Below are 27,079 nucleotides of genomic sequence, written 5' to 3' on the forward strand. Positions count from 1 at the left end.
AATGGATGTGGGACAGCTTTTCTCTTTGGCAGATGCTGCAGAACTAGCCTGAGCAAGGAGACTAGAGGTGCTTAGGGGTGAAAAGGAGTCTTGAAAGAGGAAACATTTTACAGGTTGCAGCGCTGAGAGCTGCAGCCAACCCTGGCATTCCCCAGAAAGGGGGGGGGGGCATAGACGCACACCTGAGCCTCTCTTCTACCCTCCACAACTCCCAGACCCATGGAGCAGTGCATTTGCAAAGCAACTGCAACACTCAACTGGGCATCGATTCCATTGACTGGCTGGGATTCTTTTCTTCCCACGCTGCGGAGAGGATTCCGTTCACGCACAGAGTGCCGTTTGCTGGCCAGTAAGCTCCCCTCCCCCTCTGAGCCGGCTCAGGGCACCTCTCTGCACAAAGGAAGCCACCCTCAGCCCCTCCCCCACAGCCAAGCTCAAACAGAGACCTTGAGGACTAGGCACTTGTGTTTATAATGTAGGAAAGAATCGGAATGGAATTGCGCCCAGCATTACCACAGATATAAATCTCTCTTTATAGGAGCTTTGTTCCCTAATGGTTGTTGTTGTTGTTCTTTCGCGCACATCATTTGCATATCATACCAGATACAAATACATTTCAAAGTTCAAGAGTTTTGCGGGTGAGTGGAAGTGTTTGGTTTCTGTTTAAAAATGAAAATTACACGGTCCTGACAGTTGCATCCCTGCTGCTTTCCCAGGGAAGAGCCTTCAAAGATCGGCAGTCCCAAATGCTGGCACCGCAGCGCAGCTGCAGAGTCCAACTTGCGGTGTGCCTGGTCCAAAAACCTTGCCGCCCCCCGGGGGCTCCCGGCTGGGGGCTACAGCTTGGTGTTCCGGTGGAAGGCTGAGACGTGGGGGGAGGCATAGGCTGGCTGGCTGTGCCACGTTGAAACCGGGTAGAGACGGTGGCGGAGCACACTGTCGTAGGAGGTGGGGTAGTGGGCCAGTGGCTGGCACAGGTCAGAGGGCTGAACGGAAGCAGTTAATAAGGGGGTGGGGAAGGCCGGGATAATGAACGGACTGATGGACAGGGAAGGAATCAGTGAGGCCGACTGCCCTTTCAAGTGCTCCCCCGGGGTGCTAAAGTTCACAGGGAGCCTCAACATCGTCCCTTTGTACATATCCTGAACCTGAGGCACGGGAGCAACTGGGAAACCTGAACTCTGCACAGCAGCCTTGGGCTTTGCCACCGCCTGCTGGCCGCTGGGGGAAGCGCCACACTCCAGCCCATTGCTGGACTGCGCCTCCTTGACGAAAGGGGCGACGGCCTTCAGCCTCTTGCCCTGCAGGAACAGCTCCTCTTCCATGGCTCGTTTCTTCTGAGCCAAACTGCCGGCCTGTGCCTGAGAAACTGAATGGCCTCCGTTCTTGAGGACTTGTGGGCTGACCTTGGCCAGGGTGGCCACCGGGGGCACCCACGAGGGCTTGGCGTGGGGAAAGGGGGAGGAGCCTCTCTTACCCCCGGGGCTGCTCACCCGGAAGGGGGAGGTTTGCTGCTGACCATCCCCTCTCCAGGAGGGCAGAGGCTGACTCGGCTTTCGGCGGAGATCTTCTGGCTGGTCCTCGGAGCCTTCCTGCTTTTTCTGAGGCAGGCGACTCAACAGCACATCGCTGCCAGGCTGCTGATAGGCAGAAGCTGCTGCCACCTCCGGGAACTTCTTAAAGCCACCATAATACTCCACTGGTCCTCGAAGAGGATGGCAACTTATGGGTTTCATGACCTCACCTCGGGATGTGTGGAAGTAGCCCCTGGCGAGAGGTAGACCAGGCGATGGGTGGCCCCCGCAGCAAGCGTCGTCTGCTTTCTGAGGCAGGTGGCCCTCCGTGAGGCTCGGGGATGCTTTCAACCCCCCTTCACTGGCTTTCGAGGGCTGAGAGGAACCAGCTGAGCCAATGGACCCGTCCTCCTCCCACGCTGGAGTTTGCCCCTCTTTCAGGGGGAGGCTGGTGGCCAGCGGATTCTTGGGACCAGCCTCTGTGTCCGAGCCAGGGATCTCTCGGATCCTGGCCTTCTTGTACTCTGGGCAGTGGCTGAGGTGCTTCTGGTGACCATACAGGGACTCATCCTTGCTCACCTGAGCCAGGAGCTTCTTCTTGGCCAAGGGAGACATGATGCCGTGGTTCCCTTTGAAGTAGAAGCTGGAGAAGAGACGCTTGTAGCCCTCGGAGCAGCCGTGGGCACGGCAGTTGCCATGGCAGGCGTCAGGGGCCTGGCTCTCAGAGGCCTCGCGGCCGTTTGGAAGAGAGGGACACCCCTCGGGCTGCTCTTGCAGTTGGCTCTGCTCGGGGTCGCTGGCAGGCTTGGCGGCAGAGGCAGCATCAGGGGTCGGCTTCTCTGGCAAGATCTGCAATCAAAAGAGACATTTACGGTACAGGTGGAGATTGGGACCTTTCAGGAAGGGGGGAGGCAACTTGGGGTACAGGAAACGTTTCCATTCACTGGTTGGCGAATGGAGCGCATAGAGGTGCAGCCCCAGGTAAAATCAAAGCTATACTATTAATTCGTCGCTGCAGCTGTTTCGCTTCCAAGGAATCCTTGTCTGTTCCTTCTGCGCTTGCCAGTTCAGAACTGCACTTCGTGCCCCTAATAACATGGACTGTGGTGCATGGAAAGTTAAGCCAGTGAACTGGGTTCCCTCCGGCTGCCTTGGACTGCAACTTGCCTCAGCCCCAGCCAGAATGCCAAGCCCCACCCTGCTGATGTTTTCACCCCACAAGATACAGCAGAGGGTGCAGAGAATGTTCCTTACTACTACTCTCTTTACAGCTCAGAAAATCAGGTCTGTGCATTCTCTGCACTTGAAACAAGAAAATGAACTAAATCAGCCCAAACTCCTATTGCAGCCTGAATTAAAGGATGAAAATAAAAATGCTTTTGCACACTGTTTTCTACATGGTGCCTCAAAACCCTGCCTTTTGGCAGATGGAATTTCAGCAGGAACTGCCTGCTCACTTCAGGGAAAGAAAGGCTTGAAACTTACATTTAAAAAACCATTATCAGGAACCCGAGTTCTGATCCAGTGCCAAACACTGCAGAATACACAGCAACCCAGCTAAACCAGATATGGGGAAACTTCAGCCCTCTGGATGGGGCTGAACCACAACTCCCATCATTCCTGGCCACCAACACTCCTTGCAGGGGTTTATGGGAGCTGTAGTTCAGCAACATCGTGAAGCCCACAAGGTTCCAGCCAACTGTGCTACACGCTTCTATGATTTACCAGTTTCCAAGCCAAAGGCCATTGCTGCCAGCCCTGCTCCTCCACTCCCCCATCTGCAAATCTTCCTGCTCAGCCTCCTAGACCAGTGACAGCACCTCTGACCCACAAGGCCATTTCCTCCAAACCACCCCTGAAGTCCTATGAGGTGTCAGGTGCTGGGCAGGTACACACACCAATTTACCCTGGCCTTTGACACCTGAGGAGAATTAACAGGCAAAGCAAATAAGATGAAGGTGGTTGTTATTGACTGACCGCTAGAGGGCAGTCAAGCTCCAAAAATCTCCCAAGGCAAAGGGATTGGTGGCACAGCGGAAGCTCGGGTTGCGAATGTGATCTGTGCGGAAGGCACGTTCGCAACCTGCAGCACTGTATCTGCGCACGCGTGGGTCATGATTCGGCACTTCTGCGCATGTACAAAGCGCAATTTAGTGCTTCTGCACATGCGCTAGCGCCGAAACCCGGAAGTAGCCTGTTCTGGTACTTCCAGGTTTGGCGCAGTGTGCAACCCAAAAACGCGCAACCTGAAGCGTCTGTAACCCAATGTATGACTGTATTTATTAGCCCAGAAAAAAGACCAGGGGGCGGGAGGCGTAAGGTCCCCCCAAATTACACTGCCCCAATGTTTTGGCACCCAAACCCCACCAGCTCTGGGAGAGTTTTACCTGGTCCCTCAGCTTCTCCTTCTTGGCCCTCTTCTTCTCCACAGGCCCACTCCCTTTGGCCCCCTTTGGCTCTCTGGACACCTTGTACTGCTTCCGGGGCTTGGCAGGGGGCAGGGGTTTGTCGTCTTCGCCTTTCAGGTGCCGGACGTACGGGAGGACCAGCCTGAGAAGCAGGTGCAAGCCAAGGAAAAGAACATCATGACATGGCGGGGCGGTGAGAGGCCATTGAAGTTCCTCAGCCCCACAGCCAGTCCACACACGCAGAATTTCCCACAGATTCTGCCAAACGCAGCAGATTTTTGACTCCTAAGAATCTCAGCTGTCCTTTTAAAACTTTAAAGAAAGCGTTTAGTCCTCATGGTTGTGCAAGTGTGTTTGAAATACGCAAGCAGTATCTCCAGCCCAAAGTTGCCAGTGAAAGCTCAGTTTTAGAATAATTACCTGCCCTTTCTCCATTAAGCTGCTCCTTGCCAAAATTATATATATGGAGCAAAATCTGCTAAAGCATTGATAAGCCCAAGTTACGAGCTTTGACTACGTATACTTTACTGCAGAGCCATAAGCGGCTTTAAATTTAGCAGTTAGTTACAGCAGTGGAGAATGCTCACAACCTGTCCAGGGAGGAAGTATGAACCATCGCCAGGGGGCTGTGAGCGGAGGGCGGAGGAGCTCCCTGCGCCTGGCCAGCCCCTGCCACCAAAGTGACACGAGTCGTGGGAGCGACACCGGTGCAGGGCTGCCCCAGGGAGGGCGGCATGAGCCACACCCCCCCATGTGCCCAGGGCAGTTGCCCCAGAAGCCCCCCCATGCTATGCCCCTGGTGAGTTACATTTAAATAAAAGCCAGCACATCACCATGAGGTACCTTTTGGAGATACCGAAGGAAGTGCAAAATAGTTCTGTTTATTAAACCAGGTTTTTGATTCTTAGAAGGAACTGGCATAGATACTTAGAAAGGAACAGAAAGTGACCTTTTCCTTCCTTATTACTGAAACACACCAGAAGCAAAATAGTCCAAAAAACTAAAGTTGTGGTTGATTGATCTCTTACTTATAAATGTATTTTACTGAAGGCTTTGCTTATTTATTTGCAGTTCAGTTCAAGTGCAAAATCCAAGAGAGACTTCCTGGGTGCAACATTTCGATCCACTGTCTTGCCTCGGGAGCTGAAGTGGGGTCCTCCAGATGTTACGGCTGGACTACAACACCCAGCCGTGCTGGATGAGGCCGGCAGGAGTTGGAGTCCCTCCACACCTGTGGAGAACCCCATTCTCTGCCCCTGGCCTTGTTTGTGCCTCCCAGGCAGGTCTCTTTCTTGCAGGAGCAGGTAGGTCACGCAGCTCCTGGCCCCTCCAGACATTATTGGACTGCAAGACCCAGCCAGCACAGTCCAGCAACATCTGGAGGGTGCCAGGATGGCAAAGGCTAGTGAAAAGAGAAGCAGCAGCAGCAGCAGCAGCAGCAGTCCAATACCTCTCGTAATGCCTCCGCGTGCAAGTAGCAGCGCTGGTGCTCCCTGGGCTGCCCCCCAACATGTCATAGACGTTCTTCCAAAGACGCCTCCCAGTGACCTGCAATGGGAAGCAATCGAGTGAAACCCAGAGATGCCAAGAGATGCCAAGTCGGTATTACGGACACACAAACATTCACAATTCACAAGAAAAGATAAACCACCCCTTGGCAGGATGGGGGAAGGAGAATGTCAGCTGCTGGGGAACACAGTTTTGAGAGTGCTCTTGCTTGTGGGCTCAGCCACTGTGACCTACAGGCTACAGGACGCTGGACTCAATGAGCATTTGGTCTGATCCGGCAGGCAGCTTCTTCTTAGCCTCTCCCAGCTTCAGGATTCAAAATGTAGTTTGCAATCATGAGGTTGCCCTAAATTACAGCAGCGACAACTGGAGCGGCATTTCACTGGCGCCCTACCTGCACTATGCACTTAAAGCAGTACCATACCACTTTACACAGTCATGGCTTCCCGGGAAGTGCGGTTTGCTAAGGGTGCTGTTGGGAGACCACAATTCCCCTCACAGAGATGCCGTTCCCAGAACGGTTGAACAATCAATCCCTCTTCCCAGAGAACTCTGGGAATTTTAGCCCCCTTAGCAAGCGACGTTTCCCATGATTCTCTGGGGGGATTCCATGACTATTTAAAGTGATATGATAGTGCGTTGAATGTGTGCTGCAGCGGTTACCTTGCTTGAGGTGAGGGTTTGATTCGCAATGTTTTTATTTGTGTTTGCTGAAAATGGCACTCCTCTGATCGCCACTACCTCACACCCAACTCCTATGCTGGGCTTAAGAGTCCGCTTTTGCCCACCAGAGCTAGCTGGCCTCTCTCTCCCTCTCTCCCCCCCCCCCCACCTTGTTCTTCACACAGCTGTGAGCATCAATAACATCATTGACTCACTGTTATGTTCTCGTAAACTACTTTTTCTCCACCGTCACCTTGCCAATGTATTTTGATAACAAGAGATGCCTGTCATGAGCTGCTTTGAGCACCCTTTGCTGTGGAAAGGTAGCGTATAAATGAATTAAATCAATCAGGCAAATCAATCAATCAATCAATGGGCCATTTTAGATCACTGGAGATTTGGGACAAACTTACAAGGTATCTGTCAGGTGTCAAACAGGCTGTCAGTGGCCAGTTATGTCCCCATCTCACCAAAAACTGGAATAATTCTTTCATGGCAACAGTGTTAGCTGTAGTATGTCCTTTCTTACTGCTTATAGAAACTGGTGGCTGTTATATTTGTATGGTATATTGTATGGAGATAATACAGTGGTACCTCGGATTGCAAACTTAATCTGTTTCGGAAGTCCGTTCTTAAACCAAATCCATTCTTAAACCGAGGCGCACTTTCCCTAATGAGGCCTCCCGCTGCCGGTGCCCTTCCACCATTCGGATTCCATTTGTAGACTGAGGTAAAGTTCACAAACCGAAACACTACTTCCGGTTTTGCAGAGATCATATACCGAATAGTTCATAAACAGGACTGTTCTTAAACCGAGGTACCACTGTAAACCAATATGAAAATAGCGTTGTTTAGGCTTTATGTTCTGCTGCTTGCTGCTATGGGTACATTTAGTGGAACACAAACAAAGCAGCCAAGGCAGCCTTAGCTAATCTGCTACCCTCCTGAGGTTTTGGACTAGGACTTGCATCAATAATAATTATAAATTTATTTATACCATGGCTTTTTCCTTGTCAGACTCAAGGCAGCTTACAGATAAAAACAACTGCTAAAATCATTTTAAAAACCAATCATTAAAATACAGCAAAACATTGATACAATTAAAACGATAGATAGAAAAATGATAGACAGATTTATAATTTATTCTTACCAGTTCGTAGGCTCCCAGCTTTTCCACAACTTTGTAGATCTTAAACAGGTTAACTAGAAGAAGAAGAAGAAACACACCCAGGAATCAGCTTAGCAAGAGATAACAACAGACTGCAGTTCCTTAGAAGTGCAGAAAACCTCCTTCCCGAAGACCAAAGGTTTCATTTAGGCAAGCCGCTGGTCCTCATGGCTGCAAAGTTGTGCTTGAAAGGGCCTGATCACTTATCACATGGCCTTTTTTAAAAATGAGGCAAGGGGCGGGGAGTGGGGGTTAAGCTTTCCCTCCAGAGCCATGACCTCAGGTTAAAAAACGAAAAAACACCACACACAGAGCAATTAGCACAGGAACCAATATGAGGAGGTTTTCGGGGTTTTTTTTAATGATCACTGACACATGGGGAAGTGGGGGTGATCAAGATCAAGGCTGGAGTGGAAAGGCTTAAACCTCCCCCATGCCTGGTTTTTTAATTTCTTTTTTAGAACCACTACATGATGCTACCATTTGCCACTCCTCCAGCTTCGGAGGGACTAGGTCCAAATTCCAGTGGCTGAGGGCTCCTCGGACCTTCCTAGGGCACCAGAAGAATTGGAATAAATAATACATACTTTTTTTAAGGTAAGATAAATTTATGGAAATATCTGCAGAAATGTGGACAACTGAATTTGACACTGGAAAATGGGGACCTGAGGGAAACCAAAATGGAGGGCAAGGGACGTACTCTGCTTGAAGCCGAGGTGAGGCACCCTCTCGATGGGCGTGTGGCGGTCCTTCATGAACTTGTATAGGCTGACAAGGAAGGCCTGCTCCTCTTCCTTCTCGCTGCTGGGCATCTGCTCATCTCCAGAGTCCTCTGCTGGGCTCTTCTCACCCGCTTCCAAAGCCCCATCTGCCTTGCTTTCAGGAGACCCCTGAGGTGTGAGGACGACACACAAATCTAAGCAAAGGAGAAATCAAGGAGGAGGAGGAGGAGCACAAGACCAGCCAAGACCCAGAGAGCTGAAGTGAAAATAAATCCCAGCAGATGTCCAAGATTTTTGTTGTATTTTTATCCTTGATTACATTTATGCTCCATCTTTTCTCCAAGGACCTCAAGGTGGTCACATGCTGTGCCGAAGAAATATTTCACGTTCCGCTCCCCCTCCAAAAAACAATTTGCCATCCGTTGATGAGAAAAGGAATTGATCTTGGAAATTACCAATGGGGGAACAATATTGATGGCCTTTTTATGACTTGGGTGCAAGGCTTTTGGCATGTTTAGTTTACTTCTGAGGCAGCAGGAGGGTCCTTGCTTCGTTCCACAAATCACCTCATAAGTGGTCTGTGCTCTGCAGCCTTCCCGGGTGCCCATGCGGGGAAGCATCAGGAGGGAGCCCCTCCCATGTGGCTTGTTCAGGTCAGGAAGTGTGAGCAGCTGGGGAGGCTGCAGATATCTAGAGAAATGTTCACTGTAAAGATAACACACACCTACACCAACCTTTGGCCACCTCACAACGGCCACATTCACACCATACATTGAAAGCACTAGGATCAGGACCGTCCTGCCCACAAGGCAGAGGGAAGCAGCCCTCCTCAGGCGGCAGAATCCTTTGGGGAGGTGTCCCCACAGGCACCCCACCCACCACCGCCATGTAAGCCCAGAAAGTGAGGCTGTGGGGTGGGGGGTGTCAGCACCTTCCCATTTCGCCTCTGGCAGCAAAACAGGGCGGGCCACCCCTGACTATGATACCACTGTAAACAGTTATAGCTTCACCCACAGAATTCTGGGTGTTTTGTTAAGTTTGTTAAGGTTGCTGAGAATTGTTAGGAGACCCTGATTCCCCTCACAGAGCGACAATTCCCAGAGTTCCCTGGGAAGAGTGGCAGATTGTTAAGGCAGTCTGGGAATGGTATCTCGGTGAGGAGAACATGTTCAGAGGGGCATCCGAGTGCTATAGCTGCATGGTGTGAATGTGGTCTATGACAGAGAAAGAGCAAGACCCCGTGCCCAACAGAATTCTACAGAGCCCTGAGAAGGAAAGAGGAAAATGGAAGTTTATTTTCACAGGGGAAATACAGGTTTCTGCACATCACTGACTGGCAGCATCTCTGCAGGGTTTCAGGGGCCGACCTGAAGAGAGAAGTGTTCAGTTCTTAGAAATCCTCAAAGATCATCATGCAAAAATAATACTATATGCTGCTCTTTAGTTGTACGGAATTTCATCTGCTGCTTGACTCTATCTTGGCCCGGCCTGCCTCTAAGTTAAGGTTACCAGATTTTTTTCAATGAATTCGGGGACACTTTTCAACTTCCTACTAAATAGATAGATTTTGTCAGGGGACTGATTTGTAAATCCGGGGACTGTCCCAGGAATATGGGGACGTCTGGTAACCTTTCTCTAAGTCAGCCTTTGCCAACCTGATGCCCTCTAAGCATTTTGGAGGGCAACTCCCATCAGCCCCAGCCAGCACAGGCAGATGGGAGCTGTAGTCTAAAACATCTGGAAGGCCCCAGATTGGTAAAGACTGCTCTAATTGTTGGACAGCACAACCCCTGGCCCCCAGATGAGGGCTCAAAATGCAGCCACAAGGTTGCCTGGATTTCCATTCCCAGCTTATTGTGATTTTGCTGTGTATACTTTAAACCAGTTTCTAATTTAAAAAAGCAGGCGGGGGGCGGGGAGTGTCTTCTTATGGGGCCAAAATCATTTGCTCTTGAAGAAACAGAAAACAGATGGGACTCTGTTTTGGTTTTGAACAGCTGCATAAGCCAGAGCTCTGGAACTCGTGACCTGCAACCCCGGACTCACTTAGCAGGGGAAGGGAATAACAAGGAGTCTGTTTTCCCCAGAGAGAGCAGAAAGGGCTGCAGCAGAAGCTGAAGAAAGTCCACAAACAGCGCTCCCTTCTCCCGCCACCTCCAGCGCATGCAGACTACCTTGCTTTACACGCAAAAGGCCCCCAGCCTCTCCAGGTAGGGCTGCTGGGGAAAGACCCTTGCCTTGCACGAAATCCAGAGAGCTACGGCCAGTCAGGTCCGTACTGAGCTAAATGGAACAGCCGTCCCCTTCAGGAGAAGGCAGCTTCTGGTGATCCAAGATCACTGACTTCAAAGCTGGGCAAAAAGAACAGAAATTAGTGGCTGTGCAGATTGTGGGAAGCACCTCCGTGGCCCAAAACACGGTGCCACAAATAACTAAAGCTGCAAGGTGGCTTGGGGGGGGGAGAGAAAGAGGAAGCCTGCTAAATCCCAATTCTCAGCTGAAACAACGTCTTGACTTGACACCTGCCCTATCCTTCAGGGCATAAACCCTCTCAAGGTAGCTTACAAAAAGAGGGGAAACAATAAAACATAGGAAGATGTAGAATGTACTTAAAACCACCCCGACTAAATAAACACCTGTTTATTAAAGGGACCCAGCTGTGTTCCCTTACTAGCTTGCATAAAAAGCCAATTAAATGCAGAGTGAAATGAAAATGGCTTTCCGGGTCTGCTTGAGGGCAGCTTACTAAAGAGGTCAGATGTACTGTCAAGCTCGGCCATAGTGCTGATGTTATTTCGATATTGTTTTAATTGTCGGGTTTCTAGGACACCTCCAGGGTTTTTAAACAAAGGGGGTGGGTGAGAAATAGCCACAGAATTTTTCTTTAAACAAACCTTCTGCTTGCAAGGCAGAGCTACGGCGTGTGCCATGGAAGTGCCAGAATGCTTACACAGATTGGATCAGTCTCATTTCCCCCGCCCCACTTTCTGCACACAAAGCGCGGCTGTTCAATCCCATCAAGAGCTGTTTTTGTGGTCGGAGGCAATTTATTAGCTCCGAAGAGTCGCCAGCTTGTTCAGCTTAGAGAGAGAGAGAGATGTTGAGTGTATTATATGCCTGGGATTGGGCAGGCTGCCAACTTGGTCAGAGTGCTGGGATGTGTGAGAACACAAGGGACTGTTTCCAGGAAAACAGAACAGCACAAATTCTCACTCTCACACACCCTCCCGCCCTCAGCTCAAAAAACGTTTCTTGCGTTTTGTTTTCTTGGTTTTTTGTTCTAAATTTTCCAGAGTTATAAAACTTGTTGCTATTTTTGGTCAAGGCAGCTGCTCAGCACTCAACACGTCTGCTCCTTTCTATTCTTTTCCCCGCTCACGATAGACATGTTATTTTAGCTGTGGGGCTATTTATGGGGCTGCTTCTTTTTTCAAATGAATCTAATTTTGAACTGGACAGAGAGCCAAGCCGACGGTGTTTGCAAAATGCTCTCTCCCCCAAGCGGTGGCTGCAGGGCTACCTAGGTCCTGCCTGAAGGAAATTTAGAGTCTACAAGTCTGCAGAGATTGTGAAATTTAGGAAGGGTTGCTGGCATTCAAGCTGAAGATAGAACACTGTATCTTTGCACAGGCCACTCCCCCCCCCCCAAATATTGCAGGTAACATGATACAAGCATGCTTCTCCCTACAGTGTGCGCATTCATTCCACCATCATATCCAGTCAAACAGGTGTTGCGGGCATTCATATAGTTTCCAAAACCTGTTGGACTGGCGATTGTGGCAGGACAAAAGAAACGTGTTTGTGTTTGTGTGTGGCAAATATCCCTGAACTATGCTTACTTTACACTCTTGTAAAATTATTGTCCGTCTCCAGCCTTACTTTACCTGGCATTATGCACCATGCTAATCAATTGCACTTCAGGTCATGTAGAGGACGAAACTACTCATGGATGAAATTCACTGGGTAGCCCCAAGTCTCTCTCTCTCTCTCTCTCTCTCTCTCTCTCTCTCTCTCACACACACACACACACACACACACACACACACACACCCTAGACTCCCTCACAGGATTGTTGTGAGAACAAAGCAGGAGAGTCACATGCATGAATGGAAGGCAATATGCAAGTGTGATGAGACAGATGGACCCATATTCTGCAATGCCTTTCTAGGAGTGCTGAGCTATAAAAGGTCAGCCCTCATCTGCCCCATTCCAAAGCGGTCCAAATTCTGCACAATGTATTTCGTGCAAAAATTATTTTCAGAGATTGAAGGGGAAGAAAAGGATGCCCCCCCCCACCACCCAACTACTTCTTAGCAACAGAGAGCTCATTTCAGAAGTTCACACAGGTTTCTTCTCCCCAACATACACGAGACTTGCATTTTCAGTTTCTATCTTTTGACGCTAAACCCTCTGGTTTCAAAAATTTGACGTTCTCCTCCATTTCTTGTTTAAACCCTGCCCACAAACCTAGGCAAAAGTGAGCTACTCAACTGCCAACACTGAAGAGTCTATGTGCCACGATGGAGACTGGGGGTGGTGAAGAGAGAGAGGTGGATGAACCCCCAAACTTACTAGGGGTTGCAGACTCCAAGTTGCTTTGAACTATTATATTTTGGGTTGACAGGCCAAGATATTAGCATGCAGTTGCTGCCTCCCACCCTTTGCATGAGCCATAATTTTAACCAGGAAGTCGCTAATGAACTACAGTTTCCTATTTCATCCAAACTAGGAAACTAAGGGCTACCCGCCCTTGGTTTAAGATCCTGGCTTGTTCCAAAGCTGGCAATCCACCGTTTCCTTGTTTCTATGAAACAGTAAACTATGGTCAATAAAATATTTCCTGCTTTAAACGCAACTTGCATGAAGGGCAAAATGTGCGTTCATTTCTTGGCTTGTGAAACCAAAGTAATGGTAACCCAAACCAACTCAGTGAGTCAGCAACCTATAGTATGATGGCAAGTTTTTAAGCCAAGATAGGATCCTCTAAACCAGCTCTCTCTCAACTCAATTCAACTTCCAAGTCACTCCATAAACAGGTCAAAAAAATCAAGAGAGAGTTCAGTAGCCAGACCCAGGACAAGCAATCAGAGAAGCACTCCCAAAATGAAGCTGCCAGTTTGCTGGGGGGGGGGGTGGAATAACTAACTGAGAGTTGGCTTCAGCATATGCTTTGCTCTCCCTCCCCTTTCAAGCCTAAACTATAGTTCACCGATACATCTGCACCAATGCTAACTGTGGGTGATGCTAATCAGGATTCCTTTCTTAACTGAGGCTTACAAACCCTGGTCAAGATAGCAGCTCCGGTGGGAATCAACTCCAGTTTGCAGATCTATTGCAAAACTGTGGTCAATGCAAACGTGGGAAGAAATGGGGGGGGGTGCATGCATCCCCAAGGCTGGCTCCCCATTTTCCCATTTTGATTTGAAGGAAGCCAGCATTTCTGGGGCAATAGTAACCTTTTGCCAATTCAGGTCTCTGTTCTGCATGGGTCACAGCCTGACTCCAGGTAGATGGCACTAGTAGTGCTGCCATCATTTTTATACCTACACACACACACACACACACACACACACACACCCCAGCAGCCTTTCTGAGTTTCTGTCAAAGACGTGACATGAGAATTGTAGGGGCAGAAATAGAAAAGGCATCATTGGCAAGTCGGCAAAAGGCACTCCAAGAATCCAAATTCCAATCATGCTTGGAAGGATTGTCGTCTTGAGGTGGAGATTTTTCATTAGAGCTCCTGGGTCCTAATACCCGTCATTTTTATATGATTCTACAGAACCTTTCATTTTGCACCCCTTGTAACAAAACTTTTCCATTTTTAAGTGATAAGCAATCCACTTGTTTTACTGCGTCTATACGAGGGGACAACCCTGAAGATCCCCAAGAAGGAAAGATTTTGTTCTCTATCTTATTCAAAGCTGAAACAAAATACAGACAAGATTCTAAGAAATATCTCAGATTTAAGCTGGCATATGCAAGTTGGGAATTTTGGAAAGTCCTTTTCTTTTTTCTTTGCTCCAATTCCACCTTTATTGCCACTAAATTGCAAGTACAACAGGTACACCCCATTCCATTTAAAGCCTAGGGACGCAGCTGGCGCTGTGGTCTAAACCACTGAGCCTCTTGGGCTTGCCGATCGGAAGGTCAGCAGTTTAAATCCCCACAACAGAGTGAGCTCCCGTTGCTCTGTCCCAGCTCCTGCCAATCTAGCAGTCCGAAAGAATGCCAGTGCAAGTAGATAAATAGGTACTGCTGTGGCAGAAAGGTAAACCGTGTTTCCGTGCGCTCTGGTTTCTGTCACGGTGTTCTGTTGCACCAGAAGCGGTTTAGTCATGCTGGCCATATGATCCAGAAAACTGTCTGTTAGACAAACATTGGCTCCCTTGGCCTGAAAGCGAGATGAGCGCCACAACCCCATAGTCACCTTTGACTGGACTTAACCGTCCAGGGGTCCTTTACCTTTACCTTTTATTCCATTTACAGAATAAGCCTCGGGGTGATAGAATGGTTTGCTCTGATGTTTGAACCTGAGCCTGCCCACAAACAGTTGCTTGTTTAGGACTGACAAACTAGCACCTGAAAGCATAGTTTGAACCTGATTTTCAAACCAGATTCAGCTAACTGGGGTTCGCTGCTATGTCTGAATTTACAGACCACTGACAAACCACATTCTGGGCCACTGCTCCAGTTCAAGATGTGAGTGCAGAACACATGGGAAAAAAGAAACAGACAAGCAGGTCTATCCTACGGTATGCTTGTACTTCTGGGAGATCAAAGTATGGGTAGCCCAAACCATGGTTCCACAATATGTCAAAATCCAGCCTCTATATTGTGCCTCCTCACTCAATGCTTTCAAAGCCCACAGAGCCTTTGCTTACTATTTTGGTCTTTGTCCCAAAACAAAATGAAGCCTAAACACCTGAAACTTAGAGCAAGTGTGACAGAGTTAAGCTGCATCTAGTATTATGAAGATAAGCCTAAAACAAGTCTTCTATGCCTTCCTGCAGTTTGTTGTAATATCCAACACTGCACAAACTGTGGTTAATCCAACCTATGATTTGTTGAAACAAGCCAACTTCAAATGGTAGGTTATGAAACCAGCTTGTTTCAACAAACCATAGGTTAGAGTTTATGGTTTGGCTGGAACACTAAACAATGATTAATCTAGAATGGAAGCAGAGGCTTTCTACCTCCCACTTACAGCCAAGCCGGAGGTGTGTGAGCATAAGGTTTGCTGAGGCTCGTCCTTGCATGAGTGCTGCCTAAGAGTGTTCAGTCTAGACCAGGAAGAGGCAAGTTCAAAGCCCCAACCAACCACTAAGCTCATTGGGTGACGCTGGGCCAATCACTAATCTTTCTCCCAGGATTCAAGCAAGGATAAAATAAGACTCTGCCCAGAGATTCTTAGAGGAAGAATGGGATAAATATGTTGTTCACTAGCTACACCAGAACTTGTCATGTCTCTATCATGTCTGCTGTTGAAAATTTAGATTGGTCTAGCTGTGATTTGCAAAGGCCAGGATCTAAAGGTTTTGAAAGAATATCATCACAGATGTGTTAGGATTCAATTCTTGGCTTTTGTGATGCAATTATTATTACAATTTTCACTCACCACTTCTTCCAGCTTCTCTGGCGTGTTTTGATGCTCCTCAGCGCCAGGGCTTCCCACTGCAGTCTCTTCTGCCAGGGACAGCACCAGAGCATTCTGGGATTCGCTCTCAGCCATGGGAATGGTTTTCTTTTTCCGCTTGCCTTTAAGGCTGGGTGCTGCGTCAAGGGAGAAGAGTTGAGAAGCCATTAAGAACCAAGATCCAAGTCCCGTTCCCCTCAAATCAAGAGACCTTGAGTGACAGGGACCCCTACCCTAAAAACCAGCAATATCCAAACCTACCTCAGGAAGACCAAGGAGGAAACACCCCCTGAAGACATTTGAGGCAGAGGAGAGGCTGCCAGCAGATGGGGCGGGGGTCTTTTAGCCATAGGCCTACTGCCCACCGCCACCTGCTCCTCTGGGGTAGGGGCACAGTTCAGAGGTGCTTCGTACGAAGGCGAAATCAGATTTGATTCTGGAATCTCCAGTTAAGGAAAAGGGATCAGTCAGCAGACATGAAACTGAATAACACACAACGTGACAAAGTGTTTTGAAAGCAGACGTGAAACAGCACTGCCCAAAATGCTGAGGAGCAACCTCCAGTCAGCATTTGTCCACCTGCTGCCTTTTCTCCTCCACCACCATAAGGCCACATTCACTCCATACATTTAAGTGCTATGCTACCAATTTACACCGCCATGGCTTCCTCAGAAGCATCCTGGAAAGTGCCATTTGCTAAGGGCTGAGAGTTGCTAGGAGGCCCCTATTTTCCTCACAGAGGTACAATTCCCGGAGTCTCCAGGAAAGAGGGATGAAGCCACTTTGAGAACTATTGCTCTGTGAGGGGAAACCCTCATCGCCCTTAACAAACTGCAGCTCTCATAATCCCTTGGGGAAAACCATGACTATTTAAAGTGGTATTGTACTGCTTAAAATGTGTGGTACAAATGTGGTCTAAATCTCAACCTCTGCCCGCAGGCCCCACGTGGCCCATGGATTAGCTGTCTCCATCTCCTGCTGCTCTGCCTCAACAGCACCCAGAATCTACTTCTCCTCCATGGTCTGCCTCCAACAAGAAATTCTGGGCAGGAGACAGCGATGCTTGGCTCTAAGGTGGGGCCCCAGCTGAGACTCCACTGGAGCGGTTTTCTTAGAAGAGATGTCTCCTTTGATGCATGCAACTCAATGGTTTCCTGCCTGGAGGTGCAATTGCACACAAGAGCAAGTGCGAATACGGCAGACGGGCAAGACTACAGAGTTTCCACTTTCGCTTTCAAGGTGGTTTCCTGAATGGTGTGAGCCTTGCCCCCACCAGCCACATCCTTCCCTCCTAGACGCTCGTCAACCAACTGCCACAAGCAAGCCCTCCAAAGTCCACTCTCAATGCAAAAATCACCTCCTTTTTGCATGTGGAGACGCAGGGAGCCTCTTGCGCAGTCAGGGGTTTATTGAATACACCCATCATTTCCACCTGACAGTGCAGCTGAGGGAGTGGGAAGCCAAGATGGGCTGCAGGCAGCAAAACAACTCTCCTGGTACTTGGGAAAGTGAAAAAGCCTCACTCTTGAAGCTTTCATCCAAGTCAGGCAATATCACGTTTTTGGCTGCATTTTATGTTAATCTGTGCCTCTCCTGCCAAAATGATTAAAATGGAGCAAGGGTAAAATGAGTGTCCACAAATGTTTGAACCTTTCATTACTCAATTTACACCAAAGCGATTTACAGGAGAAAAAACTTGTACAAATTTACATAATGAAAGAACTATCAAAAACTACATAATGAAAAGTGACGATTCAGAAATATTAGTTAAGGAAGCATTTTTAGGAAGGCACCTTACACAGTGTAAGACCAACAATCCCTCGAGCTCCACATTGTCTACAGTGACTCTCCAGGTTTCAGACAGTGGACACTCCCTGCCCCACCTGGGAGGTGATGCTCTAAGCACTGAGTTACGGTCCTTCCCTCATCCATTCACCAAAGGATTATCACCACAAAGTCAACAGAATGCTCTCAAGAATTCACCCAAGTCTTCAATTTCACCATTCAACATGAAATTCAGAAACAAAGAGAAATTTTACCTCAAAATTCAAGTGTTTTCAGACCTTTCAGTATCTTGTCTGGTTTCTGGCAAGTGTCAACTGTCAACTGCTAAATCCCACTGAACGTTATCACTCAAATATTACCTCCTGCCAACACTCAAAACCACCGTTTCTTGTCTGCTATGAAATACTGCCAAATGCCAAGTAAGAAACAGTGAAATCAAAATATTGTCACATGTCAAAACAACTACTGAATACTCAGTGAATATTAAACATACAGGGAGTAGCTGGAGAACATTCGGTACATAAAATTCACAGAGGACAGAATCTGGTTCAGATCTCACCAGATCCACACTCTCTCTCTGGCCTGAGGTGACCCACACTCCATGATCCTGAGCTTTCCATCTGCAATACAGTGGCAATTCTGACAGACTTATTGGAAGATTTACTATGGTAATATTTCTGAGGGACTCTCAAAACATGTCCATCATCCTCTCTCACTAGCCAAAACAAAGCAGCACTTGACAATATTTTGGGAAGTCTTCTGCATCCTTGGCCAGCCTTAACTTTACTTGAATCCTGTCCAAGAAAACCAAATTGGTGTTTCTTTCAGAGAGCATCCCGGGAGAATGGAGGTTATTGTGGCTTCCCAGGAACAAGCTACTTCCAGCTGATGACGGCACACGTCATCATTTGGAAGAGCTGCATCAGGGCTTTTTGTGGAAGGTTGTGACGTAGGAAGGAGAGCAGGGAAGAAGCTGACAAAGTGCGAAAGATAAACCAAGAGATGCTCTTATTTATACTACTTGCACAGGGGCCATGCTAATCTTCTCTGTATCATTCCAATTTTAGTATATGTGCTGCCGAAGCGAGCACTACTTTTATACTACTTGCATACAGTCATCAGGAATGGTAACTGATGATGATGATACTACTTATATGCCACCCATCTGAGTTGCCCCAGCCACTCTGGGTGGCTCCCAATAAAATAATAAAAACACAGTAAGATAACCATTAGAAACTTCCCTGCCTTCACATCTCTTCTAAAAGCCATAGAGTTCTTTACCTGCTTGACATCTGATGGGACGGCGTTGCACACAGTGGGCACATAAGCAAAGCCCTACGCCCACAAATTTACAATCCTCCCAGGTGGAGAAAAGACCCCATTTCTAAAGAGAGGCAAAGCAGACGGGGTGGGGTGGGAAGAGGCTGGGGGTGGCAAATGTTTTATCCACCTCACTCCCCCCCCCCATATTTCTGGCCACTTTTGCCCCTTTCCCAAACATTTCACCCTTCCCTGCAAGCCAACTGCACACTATTCACCACCCCATGTCAATGGGGAGACTAGCAATGGGGTGCAGAAGGCTTTAATCATTCCAAATGTGCCAAATTCAAATACGCAAAGCTCTCACCCAACACCAAATTGTGAGATTTGGCTTTTGTGACGTGTTTTGCTGTTTTATTTTTCTACATTATTTGCTCTCTATTTATTTGGAAAATGTCACCTTTTTTTATTCATGTTTTATTTTTATGTATGTTGTCTCCACACTTGCTGTAAGCCATTTCTCCTTTGCCTCTCTTGACCTGTGGTCATCTATGTAAAAACCTTCTCCGTTTTGGAAAACTTTAATCCGCTTCAGTGACTGGGCTCCTAGCACATGGCACTGCAATAGCTGTCTAAAAAATCAACAAAAAGTACTTTGGGCACACATGGACTCCAAACCCAGGAGCAGAGGAAGAGGCTGGCTGCTCACTCTCTCTCTGGAGTAAAACAGAAGGAAAACAGAGTTTTGAGCCCTTTCCAGTCCTCTGCCCCCTCATCCATTTCCAGCTCATGTTTGCTAAAAGAGTTTGTATGTTTCCCTCCCTCTCAGACCCCCTGCAGGAGTCAGTGAGCTCACCCTAAACACTCACATACTGTACAATGAGGCAGTGGGGGGGGGGAGAGAAAGAAGAAGAGAATTATAAAAAGGAGGGGGGAGCCTTCCAGTTGAATGTTCTCTGGAAATGAGATCATAGCCCACGGCAGCCAAAACAAGTCCAGCTTCTGAGAGGATTACTGGACATGATGACAACTTTGGGAAACAAAAAAAAAAAAAAAAACAAAAGAAAAAAGGAAAGGGTGGGGAGGGAGAAACCAGCTTAGTTCCCCCCCCCCCGCGCCTTTAAGCTTCCACAAGGAATTAAAGGAGGCGTGGGCACTGGTACCCCCCCCAACTCAGTGCCAAGGTGAACATCTTTTATGAAAAATGTGGGCGGGTTTGGGGAAGGGACCAGGGGAGTAACCCATGAAACCCAAACAAGTTAAATTGGAAGCAGAGTCCTCTGCACCCCCCTCCAGACAAATGCCCCTCATTCACTTCAGAAAAAGTAGTCTGGTTTGGAGGGGGGGTTGGGGGGGTTGCTATCTAACGATGCTTGGTTGGTATTGGGAACGAAAGCCAAAACAGCTGATTTTCTTCCACCCGCTACCTCCAAAATGATTTATCTAGAAAAGTCACCTGAACCCCCTTCCACCATTTGAGGGTTTTTTTGGGGGGCAAAATGTGACTTGGCTGCTTCTGCCACCACCATTGCCACCTGTTCATGAGACAGGTCACTCCAAGCTCTTGCAAACCCAAGAGAGCAACGTCCGTGCAAGTGGGAATAGCAAAGCCCTTGCCCGCAGAAAGCCGCCCCTCGCGTGAACTGGAAGAGAAGTAGAGGGAACTGGTCTTTCTGCCCAACTCCCCCCACCTAAAATGGTTTTCAATCTGAAGCCACAGCTCTGCATTTCAGTTTCCTTTGACAGTCCTAAAAACACCTGTTTTTTTCATTCCCTCCTGGCCCCCACCATACAAAACAGCTGCTTGCGGGACTCTGTGCGGCTTAAATAAAAACAATTGTTTCCCATCCACAGTTGTGGAATTGACGCATGGGTGGGAGAGGGGGGGGGCGCACCAGCTTCACAGTCTGTAACCTCAGCAGAGAGAGAGACAAAGAGAGAGCGAGAGGAATGTGCTGACCTCAACCCAATTATTTGTCCTTCCATCTGGGGCAGATGTAAGGCCTATGGAGTGATGTGCCGCCCCATCCCAGTGCAGGCCCCAAGTGGGGTAGTAGCCTCAAACCCATTTCAGAGATGAGGAAACAGAATAAGGAAGTAAAATAATGGCATGGGGGGAGTCAGGATGGTGTCCTCCCTTCCAGAAAGACTGAAGGGGAATTAATTACTTCGTCGAACAATGGCAGGTTAATTTATGGAACTCTCTGCCACAAGTCACAAGACTTGTATAAAAAGTGGAATACACTTAGGGTTGTAACCAATGCTAGTCCTACTCAGAGTAGACCCACTAAAGTTGACAGACATATCTAACTTGGGTTTGTTCTTTTCAATAGGCATACTCTGAGTAGAACTTAGTTGGATACAACCCATGGTGACCAATTCAATGGCTCATAATGACAAAGACTAATGGAACCTCCATCTTCAGGGCTACTCTACCTTTGGATGCCAGATGCCAGGGACCAACAACATTGAGGCCCTGCTGATGGGCCTCCCAGAGGCATCAGGTTGGCCGAGTAAGAAACAAAATGATGGGTTCAATGGACCTTTGGCCTGATCCAGCCATGGCAGATCTTATAAGGGCAGTTGCCCAAGGAGAGATCTCAGAACAGCCATTTCAGAGCTGCTATTTGAAGCCTCTTTCCAGAGAAAGCAACTTAAAAACAACAACCCAGCAATAAAAACCTCAAACACAATGACAAAACATCAGGGAATGAAATGGGGAAATAAGATTGTCAATGCCAGTAAGTTTAAAAAAAAAATACAGTTAAAGAGAAGAACCACAGATCAGTTTCGAAACTTCAGGGTGAATCATAGAAATCAGACACAGCTTAAAGGCTATGAGCTCATTGTGTTTGTTGTTCTCAGAGTTGGAGGGGCAGGAAGGAGGGGTGGTCTCTACCTAAGCCGTTCTGTAGAGCAGGGGTGGGGAAGTAGCCCCCCACAGAATCACAGAATTGTAGAGTTGGAAGGGACTCTCTAGTCCAACCGCCGGCAATGCAGGAATCCATGAGCGATGGCCATCCAACCTCTGCTTAAAACCTCCAATGGTGGAGAGCCTACCATCTTCCGAGGGAGACCGTTCCACTGCCAGAAGGTTCTTCCTGATGTTTAGTCGGAATCTTCTTTCTTGTAATTTGAAGCCATTGATTCGAGTCCTACCCACCAGAGCAGGAGAAAACAAGCTTGCTCCATCTTCCATGTGACAACCCTTGAGATATTTTGCTCAACTCCAGTTCACCAGTGACCAGGCTAACTGGGGCTGATGAGCGTTGGGAGCCCAGAAATGTGTGGAAGGCCATGGGTTCCTCAACCGTGCTCCAGAATACAGACCCCTGTCCCACCCTAGAAACACATGTAGCTGTCTTGGACTGAATTGGACAACTGGTCCATCTAGCTCAGTATTGTCCACACTGGCCAGCAGCTGCTCTCCAGGGTGTCAGGCACAGCAAGGGTCTTTTCCCCCAGCCCTACCTGGAGATGCTTTTGGGGACTGAAGCTGGGACTTCCGCATCTCTACCACGAACAACGCCCCTTTCACAATCTTATCTGGCCTCCCACCTATAGCTTTTAAGAAAGCAGCATTAATCACTGTTTCGCTCATAAGGAAGTGAAGCAACAAGACTGTCAGCCTGCATTTCATCTCAACGGCATTGTGACATGCGGCCTGAGAAGGCAGAAGACCAGCAGGCCACTCCATCTCCGGAGGGAATTTCCCGCGAAGCACATTGATCTCTCAGCATCACCAACAAATGACCTCATTCTATGTGTGGGCTGCTCCTTATATAGCATGTGTAAGATCAGGGAACATCAGGAGAGCCAGTTGTGGATCTCCTGCATAACATGTAGGTTGGCCCCAGCGTCCACACCTGTGTGGCCCATAATATGCCCAGCGCCAGGAGAGAGATGTTATTCCACAGGAGCACAGAAAAACCAAAGAAAGTGGAAGTGGGTCCAGAAACCAGCAGCACACTCCCTTTAAAAAAATAAATAGAAGTGCCCACCCCAGCTCTCGAGGTGCAGCAATATCCTTGAAAGCATGCGGACAACTGCTTCCGACCTCTCAGAGGAATATTTTCAGTGGTAGAAAGTGGGACTTCAGAGCATTTGTCTCGCCCAGGAAGAACAGATTATGCCAATGAGAAACAAAAAGCAAAAAACGCTAGAATAAAATTATGCAAAAGTAAGAGAGAAGATCCGCCAATGCACTCCGCTTGTGGGATTTTATACAGGCTGCAGAATTCAGTTCTTCTCAGTGCGGGATTTGGAATGGATGAATGTGACACTTGAAAATGGGGGTGGGGAACCGCTGGCCTTCCAGATGTTTTGCCAGACCCCACACTTCCAGTTGCCTCTGACCATTGGACAAGCCAGCTGGGAGTGATGGGAGTGAAAAGTTCAACAGCATCTGGCCTAAAGGAAGTGGAGCGTGTGCACATGTGAACAAGGGTGATTTCTTAAAGGACCCCCCACTCCACGACTGCAACACCCTTCTGAACTGGAAGAATCATAGAATCATAGAGTTGGAAGAGACCACAAGGGCCATCAAGTCCAACCCCCTGCCAAGCAGGAAACACCATCAGAGCACTCCAGACCTATGGTTGTCAAGCCTCTGCTTAAAGACCTCCAAAGTAGGAGACTCCACCACACTCCTTGGCAACAAATTCCACTGTCGAACAGCTCTTACTGTCAGGAAGTTCTTCCTAATGTTTAGGTGGAATCTTCTTTCTTGTAGTTTGGATCCATTGCTCCGTGTCCGCTTCTCTGGAGCAGCAGAAAACAACCTTTCTCCCTCTTCTATGTGACATCCTTTTATATATTTGAACATGGCTATCATATCACCCCTTAACCTCCTCTTCTCCAGGCTAAACATGCCCAGCTCCCTTAGCCGTTCCTCATAAGGCATCGTTTCCAGGCCTTTGACCATTTTGGTTGCCCTCCTCTGGACACGTTCCAGTTTGTCAGTGTCCCTCTTGAATTGTGGTGCCCAGAAATGGACACAGTACTCCAGGTGAGGTCTGACCAGAGCAGAATACAGTGGCACTATTACTTCCCTTGATCTAGATGCTCTACTCCTATTGATGCAGCCCAGAATTGCATTGGCTTTTTTAGCTGCCGCGTCACACTGTTGGCTCATGTCAAGTTTGTGGTCAACCAAGACTCCTAGATCCTTTTCACATGTACTGCTCTCAAGCCAGGTGTCACCCATCTTGTGTTTGTGCCTCTCATTTTTTTTGCCCAAGTGCAATACTTTACACTGAGCTGAGGCGCCGCTGGCATTTCAAATTCCCTGGCTCCTGGTCAGCTCCTGCTTTGCCAATGATGCCAGGGTGCGGTTTTATTTTGCAGCGATTTGTATCCCTCTTTCTCACAGGGTCAACCATTTCTTCCACTCCTAGGTATGCCAAGCAGCCGATGAAAGAAAGGAGACTGCCGGCTCAGTCCTTCCACAAGCAGATGCGCTATTCATTCAGTGAAAAAAAATGTTCTTGGGAAAATGAGAAAGGTCAACAACCTAGAAAAACATTTCTGGGCTGATGCGGAAGCAGCAGCCGAAAGCCGTTAGCATCTTCAAAGAATGTAGATCAAGCCACTTTCAGGAAATGACAGAGAGTACAATACACCCAGGGCTGCGTGCACACACACTTCATTCAATACAGCACATATTCTTTTAACTCTTCAGGGGCCGTGAGATTGGCAGGGCGGGAGTGTGGTGGGACGGGGAGGCCTCTTCTGGGAATGCAGGGGGGGCGGGGGGGGGCTTTTGCTCACAGCTGACACAATAAATTAGCTGAGAACAGCAAGAGATTAAAAACCACAGCAGGAAAAGGAATGACCAAATATGAGAAGGCAGTGCTGAAATTGACTAAATTGGAAAGGTGGGGGGGGGAGAGAGAGAAGAGAAGTGAAATCAAAATTACCAGAAAGTCCAGGAAGGACTTTAAACAATCCACGGCCGGGGGGGGGGTAGGTAGAAATCTCCTTATAAGTACTGGGAAAACACGCAAGAAAACTTCAGACAAAGTTTATGCTGGGTTTCTTTTTTTAAGGATCCAGTCACGTGGACGGAGTTGGCATGCCCCATGTTCCGAATACCAAGCGGGGGGAGCGGGGGGGGAGCTTGTTTTGTTTTAACAGCAAACTAAGACGATTTCCAACAAGAAAACTGGCTGGCTTGGCAGACCGCGTCCCCCCGCCTCCCGCCTCCCGCCCTCTGTTCTTTCCTCCACCTGCTCAGAAATGCAAACTCAGGGACTTTTGCAACTTAATCGCCGCCAATTATTATCTGCTGAGCCGCGCAAAACGGGAAAGAGGCTTTGCCGAGAGCCCGGTCCGATGGTTCCCCGAGCAGGAAAACAACAACAGTCGCGCATCGCTTGGACTCCCCCCCCCCAGCCCGCCCCAAAGCGGACACAACTGAAAACAAGGCACCCCGAAGAAGAAGACCAGCTCCTTCCTCGCTCCCCCCCCCCGGGAAGGCGACGGGGTAAAAGTCGGGTCTTCGCGGATAAACGGGATTCGGGAGAATTCTCCCAAGCGGGTCAAAGAAAGGAAGCGGCTTCGTTTTATTGCAATCTACACTCGCTAGAAACAACTCTCCGGAAACAACTAACTGTTATAATTGATCTCCGAGGAGTTAAAACGCGTGTCCCCCCCCGCGACAAAGACCCAAAGTTTCCCCACCTCCACCCCGATCAGAAGTCTCCCCTCCAGCAGAGGTTCCTAAAGGCAAACAAGACTTTGAATCAGCGCAGGGGGTCCAAACCGACCCGACCCTCCGTCCCCCAGCCCTCGCTTCTCGGCCGGCCAAAAGGAAGCGCCTCCGAGCAAGTTGCTAGTCCTCAGCGCGCCCCGAAGCGCCCGCCCCGCTGGCCCGCTCACCCATCGCCCGGAGCGCCGATCCTGCCCGGCTCCGCACCCGCCGCAGCTCCCATGTGATGCTCCGTCCGCACCGCCACTCAGCCAGCAGCGCTTTCTCTCCGCGGAGCGCGGCTCGCCGGGCGCCTCATCCTGCGCGCTGATAGGGCGGCGCCGAGCACCCGCCTCAGGCGATTAGGGAGAAGGGCCGTCACTCAGGCCAAAGGGACCCGCCTGCTCGGTCCGAGTGGATTCTGGGAAGTGTGGTTCTGAGAGAAGGAAACTTCTGCAGCATTAATTAAAAAGGTGTTCTTCGATCCTTCCCAGTGGGACAGCCATCCTTGTTTGCTGTGGTGAAAGTAACAATCTTCCACAGGATCCAGGTGTTTCAGTTGACATCTTGGGACTGCTGGGAGCTGTCCAAATCATCTGGAGGGCATCTGGCTGGGGATGGCGGCTTAGGGGTGCTGCCCTATACAGTACTGAGGACCCAGCTCAAGAACAGCCGCAATGGAGATGGCAGAAGAATCCCCCGCAGAGCCTTTGGGGAGGGCTAAGCCAGGGTGCGGCCCTCCAGAGGTCCTTGGCCCCCAGCTCCCATCAGCCACCCAATTAGCACGGCCATCAGTCAGGGATGAGGGTGGTCCAGCAACCTCTGACAAGGACCAGGGTTTGGCCCCCACACACCCTGTTTTAAAGGCAGGCCCCTCTGACATTGGCATCCTTGCCTCCAGAAGTCCAGGGCTGGCTCAGATCATGGGAGACTTGGGGCCTTTAAATGAGCGGTCAGCGGTCAAATAAAGATTCTTATTAATATTATTATTGCAGATTTGGTTCCCTGCCCATCCTTCACTATATGCTCTCAATCTGGGTTACAGCAATGTAAAAATACAATATCAGAATCGATTCAAACAACTGGCAAAAGGATAATAAATGCAACTGCAAGAGCATTCCAAACACCTTCAGAAATAGTATCTTGCTCATTCTTACAACAGCCCTAATAAGGTAGGCAGTAAGTATTATGACTTGCATATTTTATTCTGTCAGTCTGTCAGTTTATAACCCTGCCCTTTGTCAAACAGCTCCAGGACTAGTTACATGCAAATAGGAAACGCATACAAAATAGGTTAGGTGAAAATTTACAAAAACACAAAGAAACAGCAACTGATCACAACATAGAGCCACTGCATTCTAGCTCTGGGCAATCGGGTACAGCATTGCCAAGGTAAAGACTGTTGGCACCAGATACACCTCAGAGGGGAGGGCATTGCTATCCTGTGCCCCCTCCCCATGGACTTCATTTAGACTGCAAGAAGGACCTCGTCCCTTGTTGATTTTAACACACAAGCAAGTCAACACAGTTGAAAGCATCCCCTTGGGAGACCAAAATATTCTGGACTTTACAATGATGAACTTTTAAAATCACTAGCAGAACCAGCTTGCTTGAGAAAGAAGGGAGATCAGTTTACGTTTTTGTGTAAGAATGCAGCCAGATCAATCAGATATATGTGCTGAGCTTAGTCTTTTATCACCACGATGCCCTCCATATGTTTTGGTCT

The 27,079-nt window shown here is 48.6% G+C and overlaps 1 protein-coding gene across 1 annotated transcript; it reads right to left on the reverse strand.

Annotated features, from left to right (window-relative positions):
- Nucleotides 1–452: 452 nt before the first annotated feature.
- Nucleotides 453–25,682, reverse strand: ARID5A (AT-rich interaction domain 5A). The gene is made up of 7 exons (XM_083512453.1): nt 25,545–25,682; nt 15,603–15,757; nt 7,963–8,152; nt 7,245–7,297; nt 5,373–5,470; nt 3,902–4,064; nt 453–2,363 (listed from the first exon to the last, which is right to left on the reverse strand). The coding sequence occupies exons 1-7, from the start codon at nt 25,546–25,548 to the stop codon at nt 837–839; spliced, it is 2,190 nt and encodes a 729-aa protein (XP_083368579.1). The 5' UTR covers nt 25,549–25,682; the 3' UTR covers nt 453–836.
- Nucleotides 25,683–27,079: the final 1,397 nt, after the last annotated feature.

This window comes from Podarcis liolepis, assembly GCF_965112155.1.
Source record: "Podarcis liolepis genome assembly, chromosome: 7".
Taxonomy (NCBI): domain Eukaryota; kingdom Metazoa; phylum Chordata; class Lepidosauria; order Squamata; family Lacertidae; genus Podarcis; species Podarcis liolepis.